Here is a 17,660-nt window from a genome sequence, read left to right as displayed (position 1 = left end):
GACCAAAGAAGACCTGGGGGGAGACGATAAGGCAGGACATGTTGGTAAAGGGGATTAACATTGATATGACCCAAGATAGAGTTATGTGGAGAAATGCAATTAGGGAAGCCGACCCCGCATAGAGATAAGGCAAAGAGAATGATGATGATGACAGCCAATGAGAGGAAGTTTTTCCTTTTTATTTTATTAATAACTGAGTTCAACAGAAGAGTAGAATGGAACGACCACATAAATCGAATGCCAAAAAAATAGAGTAGTAAGGACAGCGAGAGACGGTCAATAGGAAGACGATCAGTGGGAAGACCACGAAAACGATGAAACGACAAATTACTGGAGGCACATTGAAAAAACAGGCAGAGTCATATCTATACAAAAAGAAGAAGAAGAATCATTATTTATAAAATGGTTTAGGTTTAAGATAATGTATATTTTACTTGCGTCAGCTGCTCTCCAAACTTTTGCAGCTCTAACAGCTTTGTCTATTTTTTGTGTAATTTCACTTAAATTTAGTTCAGATATTTTGTCAGTGGTTCCATCAGTGTGTACTCTGATCTTTTTCATAATTTTAATAGGGTGGCCACATAATCTGAAATCTGACATAATATTTTAATCACCCTATAGGTACATATCCCAAAATTGACTGAACTCCAAGTCTAGTGCGTGTCATATATTTCAGCTGTCATTGAAGGGAGTCATATTTCTGTCAAACTATCAATTTCCTGGCACCACCAAACTAATATATTCACTCAAAATATAAAGGTCAACACAGACTGAGAGGTTAATGTTACACCCTTGACAACAAACGGCACTTTTCATGTATAATACACAAACTAAACTAAACAGATGAGAAGAGAACAATAGAAGGGCACTGTCTGACAGGTTGAGGAATCGAGCATAAACTATGTAGTCTAGGGGTATGCAGAGATGATGCGCCAAGGGCGTAGAGATAACTTTATAAGAGGATTGATAAACACCGAAATTACAGAGTAACAGGTACATTCCTTAAATAACATTTAATGGCTTCTTTAGATCAGGTTAATCTGGTTAATCTGTAAGAAAATAAAAAAGTTTGTTTCTTACAAAAAGATAAGAAAATTTATTTCTGTGTTTTTAACTTTAGGTTATGTGTGTAATTCTTAGTTATTTTGGATTGTTTTTGATTTACCCAAAAAAATTTAAAATGCCAAAGGTTCGCGGCCGTAAGTAATTTCGTCATTTTTTAAGCTATATATATACATATATATATATATATATATATATATATATATATATATATATATATATATATATATATATATATATATCCTTTACATAACAGCTGACTTTTTAGATGAAAATGGGGTTGAAGTTTATTGGGTATCCAGCTGAATAAAACCAAGTGGTACTCTGTTTAACAAAACGTTATATTTCGCTGATTTTCATCAGCATCATCAGACGAAAGCTACAATATTTAAAAATGGTACAATTTTATAGTATGGTTTTTTACAATTTTTATCTTACCTAATTGAGGTTGATGGTATTTAGATGATATTTAGATGACATCGAGATACTGCAATTTTGATAAAATGTGGGTTAAATTTAGTTAATTATGTAATAGGATTAAATGAAATTTGTTTTATATTGACAAGAATGAAAATTTTATTTGAAGTTGATTAATGTCAATCAGATGAAGCACTAGACATATTAAATATTGAATGTTATTAAGTGTTTTATGTAGGAAAATAGTTTAGTTATATATCGCTAATATCATAAAGGTTTATTTAATTGAAATTTAACATATCGGTTGTCTTTTAGTTTAAAAATTTAATATTATTTTTTATTATGTTAATTATATATTAAAAATGTGTTATAAATTTGATGTTATTTTTCTAATTGTAATAAATAAGCATAAATTTCACTTAGATGTTCGACGTCTGATTTCTTATTTATTAAATTATTTGTTTGACTGATAAATGCCATCTCGAGGAATAGTCTTTTGTTAAGATTATTTTCTATTGCAAGTATTTTTGTTTCGTTGTAGTTCATTATATGTTGTTCATCATGTACGTGCTTTGCAAGGGAACATCTATCAGGGTATAATCTACTGTCACTTTTGTGTGAAGTTATACGGCTTTTTAGGTGTCTAGACGATTGGCCGATGTATTGTTTATTACAACTTCCACAAGGAATACAGTAGATTATGTTAGATAATTGGTCTTTAGGTGTTTTATCTTTAATTTTGGTGAAAATGGAACCGATTGTTAAAACTGTGTAATTAGCGATTTTAATATTATCATCAATTGATTTAAAAATTCGTGTAAGTTTAGGTGTTAAGTCTTGTATGAATGGTAATTTAAAGTATTTAATTGTGGGTAATGTGGTGTTGGTAGTGGTGTGTACTATAGGGTTAATGTTTTGTGGTGTGTGATTAGGGTTAGTTTGTGTAACAGATAATGTATCATTTGTTGTATTGAATAGTAGTTTAGTAAGTAATGTGTTTGGGTATGAATTTTCTAGAAAAAGCTGATGAAGAATTTTTAAGTTTTTGTTATGGAATGATTGATCTGCAATTTGTAAGATTCTATTTTTCATTTGTGTTATAAGATTAATTTTTGTGATATGTTTATGATATGACCAATAGTTGATATATCTTCCGGAGCTAATAGGTTTTCTATACCAATCTGTTATTATTACGTTGTTATTGTTACGTATTAGTTTGGTGTCAAGAAATGGAACTGATTGATGTTTGTCTTCAGTTTCAACTGTGAATTGGATATGTGGGTCGAAATCGTTGAAGATGTATAAGAGTTCATTTATCATATCTTTTGGAAGGGCTAATATTATGTCGTCAACGTATTTCTTTAAAAATGTTATTCTGAATGGAAGAACAGGGATGACTATATCTAAAAGATCATCCATAACATATGTGGCTAGAATAGAACTTACACAACCTCCCATGGGAGTGCCTATTTTTTGTTTATATATTTTGTTGTTAAAAGAGAAGTATGTGTTGTTGAATAGGAAGTTAACTAGTGTTAAGAAGGTATCTTTATCGATTTTACAATGTTTAGTTATGTCAGACCAATGTTTGTTAATGGATCTTATGCAAGCGTCTAAATAGATGTTAGTAAAAAGAGAAACGACATCCAAACTTACAAGAACGTAGTCAGTGGGTAGTTGTAATCCATTAAATGTTGTTTTTACTTCAAATGGATCTTTTATGTAGTATTCATTATTAAAATCATATGCTGCAGTTAGAATGTCTTTAATAAAGTTGGCAATATGTTCAGTTGGTGAGTTGATAGTTGAAACAATAGGTCTTAGTGATAATGTTGGTTTGTGTATTTTTGGTAATGCATAAAATTTTGGAGCGTTACTATTATATTTCGTTAGTTGTTTTTTGGTGGGTTCGTCAATAAATTTGTTATTAAGTAAATTCTGTACTAATTTATTACTTTCTTTTTGTATTTTAAGTGTAGGGTCAGAATTTAGTTCTAAATATGTTTCATTATGTTCAAGGAGTTGTTGTGATAATTCAATATAGTCTGTTTGTTTCATGACTACAGTAACGTTTCCTTTGTCAGATCTAGTGACTATAAATTTCTTAAAGAACATCCAGAACTTATACTTTTTAACATATATATATATATGTTAAAAAAATGACGAATTGTAGGAATTAAAGAGGCCAGTTTTGGTTTACGGAAATTTTTACGAAGAGTTAAAGCAGATCTGTCAACAGTATTAAGAGTTTGGAGTAGGTGGTCCACTGGTGAGACTTAACGGCATCGTGGAGGGTCTGGACGTAAATACTAGAATATGGCAGTACCGTGATCTGCGCCATCTTAGACTTCTTGCTCTCCCAAATAGACGGTACAGTGTACACCAAGGAGATGATTTAGTTGAAGCTACAGGAAAGGTAGTCTCAAGAAGAACAGTTTATTAAAGATTATTTGGAATGGGACTGAGAGCTTACTGAGAGTAATTTACTCTTTTATTGAGTACTAAGGAATCTTTCTTGTTGGAACTTTTGCCACGCTGAGCAGATGGGTTGTGAATTATTTAAAATTCTCTCATCTTAATTTCCTCGGCATCCTGTATGATTTATAATTTTTGAAAATCTCGGGAGGTTGTAACCAAAGAAAGTATTCCACCTGTTGTCAATCTGGTGGTATGGGAACGATATTTATTGTCGTTTTCTGTGCTACTTCGATTGATAACTTACATTGTTTTTCGGTAGATGGGTCTAGTTCATCCGTGGCATTTCGTTCTTTGCAATTCAGAAAGGCCCAAAGTATGATACCTGGGGAAATCGGAGAGAAGAGGATATGGGACTACTGATGAGGAGGAAAAAACCTTCGAAACCGATATAGACTCTTCCTGCACTCTCCGATTTAAACAGAGTATTATGCAGGCTGCATTTTCGTGTTGCAAAGAAATTGAAAATGTTTATACATTTTAATTTCTTATATTATTTCAATTAAATAACTTTCGACCTAACTTTGTCAACTTTTATTCATCCGTTGAGGCTTAATATTCTGCTCTTAGTTTAAAGCACTTCATATTCGCTTTACATCACAAAACAGACTTTCTCACGTACTTTAAAACTAATAGCCGTAAATAAACATTTCCTTTGTGCAATCCTTACATCTCAAACCGAGCTTGGAGCGTAAGCTAGCAAAGCAAAGCAAAGGTGGAATGTTATTGCTGAAAGTTAAACTGCACATGTTTTGTTTCCCTAAAGGAGTTCTTTATCTAATGAAATATGTTATCCAACTCTAGTTCTGTGAATATTATTAGATATGTGTGTTTTGATACGTGTATATAAAATATATATAGCAAGATATGCAACCAGTATGCAACCGTCAAATTAAAGGACACCGCACACATCTGATGGAAAATATAATGTCACTCAAATTAAATAAAATTTACATGAATAGATGCGTCCTGAAATTTCAATAATTTGATATCATTGCGCCAACTCTGTATTTTGATTAACAAGAGCGTAAATTGATAAAAATAAATCTAAAATCAAATAGAAATATACGTGTGTCAAAGAGAGAAAAAAGATCTTGTGATTCGCTTACTCCATAAATCTTTCTCGAGGGATTAAGGCAGAGGCTTATACTCTTATCCTTTCTTATTGTTATTGATAATAAAGTAGGTATAATTTGGTTAGTTGTACCGCCTCTAATCGGCTTAAGCTAGTGGTGAATAGACTGTATGGTGTATTCCACGAATATACGTCTGTTTTGGATTATCGCGACAACGAATATTTTAGTGTTCAACATAAGAAGTACGAAAGTATTTTGCTCTAATAATTACTCCAATAAACAACAATATAATTTGCAATTTACTTTCGTTCTTCATATTTTTCACAGTAAATTATTCGTTGTCGCGATAATTCAAGAGGGTTGTATATTCGTGGAATGGGGTATATTCAATAACCGCTAGACTAATATTATCTATGAATGGCAGTTTTATGGACTTCAAAATGCGATTTCGGTAAATTTAATTACAATTAACGCACTAATTAAGCAAAATTCAGAGTTGGCGCAATGGTATCAAATTATTGAAATTTCAGGACGCATCTATTCATGTAAATTTTATTTCATTTGAGTGGACATTATATTTTACATAAGATGTGTGGCGTGTCCTTTCAAATGTATTCATTAACCTTCCGATGACCAACCTTTTTTTGTTACACGGATGACCAACGGGGGTAAAAAATGACCCCAAGTCAAAAATGAAAATTGACAAAAAAATGAAGTTGTTTTAAGAAATGTAATAATGTATTTAGTGCAGTCACTGAAGGTGGATATGAGCTATTACCTCCGATTTCGTTGAACCTCCATCGATTTGCATGATAATTGGTGAGTGGTTAGAGGATATCTCAAGGAACAAAGGTGACATGGTGCCAACTTGCGCTTTTACCCTGGGGGTGTGGATGCCACCCCTCCTCCGGGGTGAAAATTATTTTATTAAAAATAACCCCATAATTCGATAGAGGGACAAATTATAAGCAAAATTTGTTATATAAAGTTATTAAAATAAATCAAAACTTTTTGAATTATTAAATATCAAAGATTTTAATTTTTCGTCAGAAAAATGCATGTTTTTAACCGATTTTTCATAAATAATTCAAAAACTATAAGTTTTTACAAAAAAGTTATTATTACCAAAATTGAGGCTAATAAAAAATCAAATAAACTCCTTACTAGAAAAACTTTTCAATGTTAAGTAAAAGTGAGGTATAGGTAATTTAATGTACCTATATTTCTTTCGTCGAGTACCCAAATCTAAGTATTCAAGTTTAAATAACGGGAAAATGATGTATTTTATAACATAAACATTTTTTGTCAAAGTTCTTGGAAATATCTATCAAATAAGCCCTTGAACAAGTTGATAGCATTAAAATTTATGCACCAAAAATGTTTCAAAATTTATCTTTTAAAATTTTATCCAAAAAATGTTATTGTTTTTTGTAAATAACTCCGTTAATTTTTAAGATATCAGGTTCACCTAAAAACTAGTTAAAAGTTTATTCCAAGAGCTATTAAAAAACGGTAAACTGTCTTTTAAATTTCTTACTTTTTTAAAAATAAAAGGTTAAATAGCCCCGGTTACATTGTTCTCGCAGCAAAATTGAAATTTTAAACGTTCTTATCTCGGTTATTTTTTATTCTATGGAAATAATAAAATGAGTTAAGTATTTGGAACAGAAAAAGCTAAAATTTAGTTTAATATCATTTTCTACGACTATTGAGTATTTTTGGAGTTATTATCAAAAGAAAATGAAAAGTACGATAATTTTAAAAATTCTGATTTTTTTAATTATATCTTTTTTTTAAATATACATTCTAAACCGGTCAAAATTGTGGAAATCATTAACTATGTTAACCTAATAGTCCATTGAAATTGTACATTTAGTGTGCATTTCTTAGAGGAGTCAATTTTATTTTTTTAATGTGTAGGGGGGTTCAGTAGAAGCTTAAGTTCAAGTTTTTGGGGTTGAGGCCCTTGTCCCCCGGCCGCCATCTTGGAAAAAGAGGTGCAAAGAGCTTTCGCGCTGTTTCGCGTAAACTAGCTACCCTACAGAAAATTAAATTTTACATAAAATGAAGCAAATTAAATTTTCTACAATTTTATATCTATTACTTTTTATCGTAAAGTGACTAACAAAAAAGTTATAAACAAAAATAAGAGAAAATTTTGTAAGAAATTTCCTTTTGGAGGTTATAACTTTTTTTACGTTCATTTTACAATAAAATAACATCAAAGCGATTTTGTAGAGAATTTTTCAATAAACAATTTTCTCTATAAAGTTGTTTAATTTTATTTATTATCTAGGTTTTACAGCGCTCCAAACTTGACCAGATTCTTGAATTCTCATAGAAAAATAATGCTTTTCTATCTATACATTAGACGAGCGGCATTAACCGTTATGCCAACCACGAAAAGCAAATTTAAGGTGAATGATCAATTTTGGTCTATTTTTATGTTTTAGAGGTCGCTGAATCCGAATATGAAGTTTATTTTTATCTAGAATTGGTGGAACATGTTAAAAAATAAATTTTATACAAAAATGCCAAACATCAATTTTGATGATTTTTCAAATTTACCTCGCTGTATCTTTGGTCGCTGTAAATATTTCCTTTTAAAAATTTTACTGTGTTATCTTTGAAGTACGTAGATAACAATGAAATTTGTCCAAAATGTTTAAACACATTAAAAAAGGAGTTGTTAATTTATTAACATTTTGTCGTCATATTTCGTTAGTTTCATGTTTACTTAAAAAAGTTGAGTGACAAACTTTTTAGTTTAAAATTTAAACCAACACAACAATAAAATATAGTTTATGAAGAAGTTTTTTGGAAAATTTTAAGTCAAAATATGTAATAGGAAAAAAGTTATGTTACTTCATATACAAGCGGCACACCCCAAAAAACGCTTATATCTCGAGATCCTGACCACGGTGTGGTGAATGGCTAATTTTTATCATACTTTATGATTTTGTTATCAAAAATCGTTTTTTGCTCTGCTTAAGAATTTTGCATTTTGCGGTTGCGTCATTCTTCTTCTGAAGCGGCGAATTTGTCCTCAAACAACTTCTTGGGCCTTTTCTATATATGCGTAGAGTTTTTTTCTATATATGCTAAGTTTTATAGTGGGAAGACAGGTCAAAAACAGATTAATAATAGCATAGGAATGTTAAAATCATAATAAATTGTATATATATATATATATATATATATATATATATATATATATATATATATAACAAGGTTGAAATATTGGGGTAGCAGCAATCTCAAAGAAAACTCTTTATAATAATTCCAAGCTTTCGATAATGTTTATTATCATCTTCAGGAAACTACAAATATAAATATACAGTATTTAACAGTTAGTCTAACTAAAATCAATAAAAATTGTTATCTTTGTGCCATCAAAAATCCAAAACACCATAGTTTTCTCTCACTAAACTAGGTGTCTAGGCATAAAGATAACAATTTTTATTGATTTTAGTTAGACTAACTGTTAAATACTGTATATTTATATTTGTAGTTTCCTGAAGATGATAATAAACATTATCGAAAGCTTGGAATTATTATAAAGAGTTTTCTTTGAGATTGCTGCTACCCCAATATTTCAATCTTGTTTCCTAACTGTTCAGCAAAGATTATATACCTGTTATATATATATATATATATATATATATATATATATATATATATATATATATATATATATATATATATATATATATATATATATAGATAGAAAAGTAAGCCTAACTTCTGTTTTTATTGTATCCCTATGAGCATTCGAGAATCTGGTCAAGTTTTGAGCGCTTTAAAACCGATATAAATAAATAGAATTAAACAACTTTATAGTGGAAATTGTTCGCTGAAAAACCCTCTACAAAATTGCTATAATGCTAGTTTATTTTAAAATTAACTGAAAAAAAGTTATAACATCCAAAAGGAAACTTGTTAAAAAAAATTTACACATTTTTGGTTATATCTTTTTTGTTGGTCACTTGACAATAAAAAGTAATAGAAACAAAATTGTGGAAAATTTAATTTGCTACATTTTATGTTTAAATAGATTTTCCGTAGGGTTGGTAGTTTACGAGATATAACGCGAAACCTCTTTGCACCCCATTTTCAAGATGGCGACCGGGGACAAGGATGGCGACCCCAAAAACTTGAACTTAAGCTTCTACTGATCCCCCCTACACATTAAAGAAATAAAATTGACTCCTCTAAGAAATGCAAGGTACGGCCTAAAAAATGTAACATTTTAATGGACTATAAAGACATTTTTGTGAGGATTACTACAAATTTTAATTTTTGTGGAAATGGCGTATGTTTTATTTTTCACTTTTTCCTAAAAAAATCGAAAGGGTTCTCTGTTTTTCATCATAACTAAATTTTGATGCTATTAACTTCTACTGGAGCTCATTTGATAGGCATTCCGAATTACTTTGAGAAGTGTTAAACAAGTATATTCTATAAAATGCATCGTTTTCCCTTTATGTAAGATTGAATACTTAGATTTGAGTACTCGTCGAAAAAGAATTACATTCAATTACCCATAACTCACTTTGAAATAACATTAGTTAAGTTCTTTAAGTGGAAAGTGTATTAAATTTTTTATGGTCTTTAATTTTAGTAATATTAACTTTTTTACAAAAGCTTATAGTTTTTGAGTAATACGTGAAAAACAGCTTTAAAACATGCATTTTTTAGGTTGCATTTTTTAGGTTGCAAACATGCATGTCGTCACAGGTTTAGACAACTAAGAAGAAAAACGTTTAAAAATATACTAGAACGATTTCAACGGACTGAACACTTAGATTATGATAAATCTGATCAAGCAAAATCTATTGTAAATGAAGAAAACAGGAATTAAATGTAATCCTTAGTGTCACTGAGGATCTGCATATTATGCATTAGTACAACCGTTCTTACAATCTAAGTACCTAGTATGTTGAAACCGTTTTAGTATACTTTCAAAAATTTCTCTTTTTGGTTGTCGTCTATCAGGGAATTGCTGATGATAAATTTTTATTGCAAGTAGCTCATTTTTGTTATACTCTCCTAGCAAATAGCCATTTTAATCAGTTCCTCGTTAGAAAAATTAATATAAGTAATGGTAACAAAATCAACTGTCACTACATAAATAGTATAATGTCAAATGTTTAAGCCAATTTTGTGTTATAGCCAACTAGGGAGAATGTTCGGAATGGGACGTTTCATCGCCGCCGGTTCATCGCCGCCGTTTCGATGCCGCCGGTTCATCGCCAGTCCATTTCATCGCCGGCCGTTTCATCGCCGGCCGTTTCATCGCCAGTTAGTCAGTTGATCTTGTATTATGGGAGATGACACGACACGACGTTAAATTCAGTTCAAAACTTATGACAAATAAATAGATAAAAAATATTATTATATTAATTTACTGTTCTATTTCTACTTCCCCTAAATTTGATACTAAACAGTATTAAATGTGTAGTGTTAAATTATATTTTATATTATAAAAGTTTAAAAGTCTATTAAAATATTAAGTATGGCAACGGGAATGGACATATCTCGCATTTCCTAGAATTCCTAATTAATACTAAAAATAAATAATAAATGTAACTGTCGAAAATTGGTCGAAAATTCGGAAATATATCAGTTAGCGATTAACTGACTGGCGATGAACCGGCAGCATCGAAACGGCCGGCGATGAATCGGCCGGCGATGAACTGGCGGCATCGAAACGGCGGCGATGAAACGTCCTAGACCCGAGAATGTTGTGTGTTTGATTAATATTTTAAGCACCAACAACCTAACTACGAATGTATTTGGATATCTCATCCAATATTAATAAATTAAGGATCATGCTAGATTATTACGGATTTTTTTTGAAAAATTATTTTTGATTGGATATTTTCACAACCCCCCAATAAAATTTCACGTAATTTTTGTTGCAATTAATGGCTTAAAGAATCACGAATAACTTACAAATTAAAGCACTTAGGTATAGGGAATGCTTAAGAAATAAAAAAGTACCATAAAATATCATTTCATTACAATACTAAAATACAGGGTGTTCCATTTAAGAAAACTCAGAAAATACTCATTCCGAGTTTCGACTCACCCTGTCTACTAAAATTAAACATTTCGCTATATTGTTAATGATTAACAGTTGTAACTATATTACAAATCGTTTGAATATAAATAGAAAATTTGATCTCAAATCACTACAATTCTATAGGGTGTAGATGTTGCTACGAAATTAACAAAAAAAAACATAATTAACTTTTAAACTGCCTCGTATAATATTAGAAAACTATATATTTTAAGAAAGGAAACATTGAGGAGAATCCAAAAATGTAAAAATATACAGGGTGTTTAAAAACACACATTTAAAAAAACATAAGTTTGTGTCAGCCTGTCAATACGCACGCCCCTGTATATTTGAAAATATTTTTAAATTATGGTACTATATGTGCCCCAACTTTTACTTAAATAACTTTTTTTCGTATCTCTTACGACAAACGTGTAATTGGACTTTGTCACATTAATGCCCCACCCTGTATTTAACTGAGATATCCCTCTAAGACTAGATTAATGAGTCTCATTCGTCAGACGTAAGTAGACCAAGATGGAAGTTTGATTCTGTTCGTGTAGGGATTCTTCATGTTTCCGGAAGTTATCCATTAACATCGGCTTTAAGCCGTTTCAATTTTACAATTTAACAATGTAAATTGCATTTTAAATCCAACCACTGTCTGCTTCTGGGGCTATTAAGCAAGTATGTATAAGAGTTCACTGAGGATGGACTCATAGGTCCGAAAACGTTTTAAACCATTTGGATTTTTTAAGATTTTAATTTTCAATTACAACTATACCTACTACTAAGGAGTTTTTACTTCGATGTTAAAATATATTTAACTGCATGGTATGTATATGTTATAGTCAAAGCCCGAATTTCAGGCACTCCTAGGTTTGACTAGGCAATCCTCAGGTCTGACTGACGGTCTTAGTCAAAGCCCGAAATAAATTACAGTTTCGGCCTTTGACTATTAGTCAAACCTAGGAGAGACTAAGTTGGTCAGGCAAAGGTCGAAATTTAATTTTATGAAATCGGGGTTTGATAGTCAAACCCCGATCAGCTATTAAAATGTCGTAATTTGTTAGAATAGGTTTAATAGAACGTCATTTTTTAATTGTAATGTTTATTATTTTTATATTGTCGTAATTAAAATAAAAAAATTAGTGTTTATTCTCGCATGTAGAGGCATTATGGCATTTAGAGTTGCACAATACGTCAGACCTTTTACACTTACACATGGTTTTAAAGAGCACTTCTTATTGCAGTGGTATTTTATAAATCCTTGTCCTCCAAAGGACATCGCACACATCTTATGGAAAATATAATGTCACTCAAATTCAATAAAATTTATACGAATAGATTCGTTTTAAATTAACGGTCAAATCTTATCATTGCGCCAACTCCATATTTTCAATAATAAGAGCAGAAATTGATATAAATAAATCTGAAATCAAATGGATACGTACATAAGTTAGAGAGAGAAAAAATATTTTATAATACCCAAATTGTCGGTACTCCATAAATCAGCGGATTAGTTTTACTAATCCGCTTAGGCCCAGCGGGGTTTTAAGCTCTTTTGAATAGCACCCAGAGCAATAGTGATTGTAACTGACACTTTTACTGACTAAAAAATTTGATTTCGATAAACTTTAATTGCAATTTGCGCCGTAATTAATCATAATTAAGAGTTGGCGCAATGATAAGATTTGACCGTTAATTTAAAACGAATCTATTCGTATAAATTTTATTGAATTTGAGTGACATTATATTTTCCATAAGATGTGTGCGATGTCCTTTAGAATCTTTTGTAGGTACTAATTTCTCTTAGAGACAGCTTAACGTCTGGAACATCTTTGAAATTACGAAAATTCTCTTTGCATTCTCTTGTTTGATTTCTTGAAAAGAGTGTGTTTATTTTTCCGTATTTCGTACCAACTCTATATAAACCGCCAATTATTGTTTTGTCTTGTATGATACCCAAAATATTTCGAACATCTCCTTGGCACGCGTTCGAGCATGCGTTGTGCACAGACAGAAAAGATTAAAATAAATAAAGGAAATGCGATTGAAGGTCTTTATGCCCAGGCTAATGCTATGAATGAATTAAGTGAAAGCATACAAGATAAAACAAGTGACGGTTTATATAGAGTTGACACGAAATACGGAACAATAAACACACTTTTTTCAAGAAATCAAATAAGAGAATGCAAAGAGAAATTTCCTAATTTCGAAGTTGTTCCAGACGTTAAGCTGTCTCTGTCTCTAAGAGAAATTAGTATAAAAGATTCTAAATTTGGAGGACAAGGATTTATAAAATGCTACTGCAATAAGAAATGCTCTTTCAAATTACGTAAGTGTAAAAGGTCTAACGTATTGTGCCTCTATTAACTCTAAATGTTATAATGCCTCAACATGTGAGAATAAACCTTTATTAAACCTAATCTAACAAATTACGACATTTTAATAGCTTTGACTAGTGACGGGGTTTGACTAGCTAGTCAAACCCCGATTTCATAAAATTAAATTTCGACCTTTGCCTGACCAACTTAGTACTTAAGACTCTCCTAGGTTTGACTAGTCAAAGGCCGAAACTTAGTACGGCTTTGACTAAGACCGTCAGTCAAACCTGAGGATTGCCTAGTCAAACCTAGGAGTGCCTGAAATTCGGGCTTTGACTATAACATATACAGCCAACTCACGGGAACTATCCCGTTTTAAAATATTGTATTATGTACAGAACAAAATGCAGATTTTAATGCTCTCATGATCCCAACCTCTCTCTATGAGTCGGTACGTAACTTTTTTGTATCACAATGTTTGCAATGTTTGTCTTTTATATTATAATAAATAACTATAAGTTTAAGTTTAAAAATATTATTATTGTGTTACTCATTGCCCTAACCGCACGTATTTTTCTTTCCAGTTAAATCAGACGACATCAACGGGCGAAGAACTGAACGGCTTTATCAAAAATTCACCAATATACGTAACTTCTTTGACCGCCACCGAAAATATAAACAACAACAGCACCGCAAACAAAGGACAGGGAGGCGGAAGCGTCTTGAGTACGACTACGGCCGTCGTGGCCGCCAACAAGGACGTAATCACCACCTCGAAACAATTGCCCAATGGTAGAGGCGAACCCCTCGGAGGACTACCGACTATTGATCATTTAGAAAATTCAAATAAAGTGCCGAATGACGTAAGGGCTGATGTACAGGTAAGCTTTCATTATTTTTTTATGTAGGTATTAATTTCAGATTGAAAATTAATACAAAGGGCAAATTATTGTAAACTCCTCCTCCTCCTTCTTTTTCTAATGGCGCTACAACCCTTTGTGAGTCTTGGCTAGTTTAACAACGTTCTTCCATTCTGCCCTGTCAGATACTTCACTTCACCACTACCTGATCTTCATGGTTTTGAGATATTCCTCTACGTCGTCTATCCATCTTTTAAGGGGCCTTCTTCTTGTTCTATTTCTTTGGGACTTCCATCTCCTGACATTCTTTCTAAGTGACCGCTAGTTTAATTTTTGTGACTTTACAAACCCGCAGGAGGTTTATAGACAGCAAGGTGGCAGTATAATTGTATGGGGTGGCATCACTCTTAGTGAAGAACCAATCTCGTTTATCTGTAACGGTTTCTAAATGCAACAGACTACCGCTATATTATTATTCTCGAATCTATTGTTGTACCCTTTGTACTGCAACAGATGTAGGGTAGTACTTAACAATCGTGGAGGCCATACACTGTACTAACTTATCCTAAGGACTACTTTGTTGTGAGTTGAGGGGCAACAAATTAGTATTTTTTTGTTACCATTCTTTGACTTACGGAGTTCTCTTTTAATTTTTTTATAGACGAAGCAACGAAGCACCAAAAAGCCCAAAACCTAGGAATTTTGTGAAGTAAGATTAATCGTCATGCAACTTTTTGCATTCAATTCGAGAGAGTTTCAGGCAATTTTGTGAACTAAATTGATCTCCGGCAAAAAAATTTGTGCATGAGAAAATGCATTTTCAAAGTGCATCTCGAAGAGATGCACTACGTGCATTAAATACGTATCTTTTGGTCTTTTATTTGGAAATGTATTTCTCGAGATATTAGACCGTTTCTATAATTTACCTATGGTATCATGATAAATCGTTTTTTCCGATTATAGCGCCATCTATCCACAATTCAAAAAAATTTCTCGAATAAAAGTTGCCTATTTTTACGTAAGCAATCCAAATTTTTAATAACAAATGGGCGTTTCCGTTTAAGATTTTAAAATTACCCCCACCGCACCTTCAGGGGATGGAGTGGGGGGGTCGTTTTTAGTGTAATTAGATAGATTTTTGAATAATATTAAACGCGTATTTTTCAGTTTTTCGATCCAATCTTCATTTCGCGACTTATTCGATCGTCCCGCGAATTATTCGGTCGTCCCAGGCGACGAGTTCCCCCTGGGCACCATTTACCTCGGAGACTATCGCCGTCATGAAATTCGTGTTCAGTGACCTCCGAAACACCCAAATATAAAAATTTAACTCATTTCCGTCAATATTTCCCTAGTCCTAAATTTTTTATTTTCCATTTCTTCGAGATGCACTTTAAAGATGCTTTTTCTCATGCGCAAAATTTTTTCCCGGAGATCAATTTAGTTCACAAAAGTGCCTGACACTCTCACGAATCGAATGCGAAAAGTTGCATGACGATTCATCTTACTGCACAAAATTCCTAGGTTTAATGCTTCGTTGCCTCGACTATTAAGAGCTATTGCGACAACTCTGAGAAAAAATGTTTATTTTATATTCGGGATATTTGTTGATAAGTTTTTTTTAATATTTGAAATAAATTATTTGAAATCCTTCTGTAATCTCGCATTTTGTTTTTGTCTCCTAGTAGTATAGTATAATAGTTGATTCAAAAGATGGCATAACCCAGACATCCAAAGTGAAAGTTATCCTTCAACACCAAATTGTTCTATATGGTCCACACAATGTCCAGAAAAAAGTCACACCATTTTGAGCGTCGGGTTTGGGGGGGGAGAGGGGGAGAAATCGGTAAATTCGTAGTTTTTTAAGTTTTTCGCCAATATTTCTAAAACTATGCGGTTTAGCATGAACAACCTTCTATACAAAATTATTCTACATTAAATTTTAAATAAGAAAGGCTCTATGCATAATCTTTCTAAAATGAATGGTTCCAAAGTTACTGAGGTAGTATAGTATAACTGGTCCAAAAAAAGGCCTAACCCAAACATCCAAAGTAAAAGTTTTTCTTTAACACTAAATTGTTCTATATGGTCCACATATTGTTCAGTAAAAAGTTACACCATTTTGAGCGTCCGGTTTGGGGGGAGATGAGGGGAGAAATCGGTAAATTAGTAGTTTTTTACGTTTTTCGTCAATATTTCTAAAACTATGCTTTAGCGTAAACAATGTTATATACAAAAATGTTCTACATGAAATTTAAAACAAAAAATGTTCTATACATAATTGTTATAAAATCAACGGTTTCAGAGTTACAAAGGGTGAAAAGTCGAGTTTTCGATACTTTTTATATTTTTTGGGCCATATTTATGATATAACTATACCAAAAACCCAGACATCCAAAGTGAAAATTATCCTCCAACACCAAATTGTTCTATATGGTCCACATAATGTTCAGAAAAAAGTCACACCATTTTGAGCGTCGGGTTTGGGGGGGAGAGGGGGAAGAAATCGGTAAATATAAAAAGTATCGAAAACCTCCACTTTTCACCCTCCGTAACTCTGGAACCGTTGATTTTATAACAATTATGTATCAAACCTTTTTTGTTTTAAATTTTATCTAGAACATTTTTCTATAGAACATTCCTTACGCTAAAGCATAGTTTTAAAAATATTAACGAAAAACATAAAAAAATACTAATTTACCGATTTCTCCCCCATCTCCCCCCCCCCCCCAAACCGGACGCTCAAAATGGTGTATCTTTTTACTAAACAATATGTGGACCATATAGAACAATTTGGTGTTGAAGGAAAACTTTTACTTTGGATGTCTGGGTTAGGCCTTTTTTTGGACCAATTATACTATACTACCTCCGTAACTTTGGAACCATTCATTTTAGAAGGGTTATGCATAGGGCCTTTTTTATTTAAAATTTAATGTAGAACAATTTTGTGTAGAGGGTTGTTCATGCTAAACCGCTTAGTTTTAGAAATATTGACGAAAAACGTAAAAAACTACGAATTTGCAGATTTCTCCCCCCTCTCCCCCCCAAACCCGACGCTCAAAATGGTGTGACTTTTTTCTGAACATTATGTGGACCCAGTGTTGCCAGACGTACGATAATTATCGTATTTGTACGATAATTAAAGGTATTGTACGATGTACGATCAATATGAATAAATGTACGATAATTTCTGAATTATGTGAAATGCATAAACAATTGATCGAAAAAAACCTTTTTTTGCTTATTTTATAAATACATATATTTACTTTAATTTATAAAAAAAATGTTATATGAGAAATAACATAACTGTTATTTATTATCCTAACAAACATTTTTAATTTTAACAAAGATGAGGATATTTGTATTGGGACTGTTAAAAGGT

At 31.8% G+C, this 17,660-nt stretch overlaps 1 protein-coding gene across 3 annotated transcripts in view; it reads left to right on the top strand.

Moving 5' to 3' along the window:
* Positions 1 to 17,660, top strand: part of LOC126885685 (protein PALS1) — a 667,108-nt gene that overhangs the window by 360,722 nt on the left and 288,726 nt on the right. For all 3 annotated transcript variants that reach the window (XM_050652389.1, XM_050652391.1, XM_050652392.1), the window contains one exon: positions 14,003 to 14,299. In XM_050652389.1, coding sequence (XP_050508346.1) covers positions 14,003 to 14,299 — 297 coding nt within the window. The remainder of the gene's footprint in view (positions 1 to 14,002; positions 14,300 to 17,660) is intronic.

The sequence above is a fragment of the Diabrotica virgifera genome, chromosome 5 (genome assembly GCF_917563875.1).
Source record: "Diabrotica virgifera virgifera chromosome 5, PGI_DIABVI_V3a".
Taxonomy (NCBI): Eukaryota; Metazoa; Arthropoda; class Insecta; order Coleoptera; family Chrysomelidae; genus Diabrotica; species Diabrotica virgifera.
The sequence above is the reverse complement of the archived record's forward strand: the minus strand, read 5'-3'. Positions and strand labels throughout refer to the sequence as shown.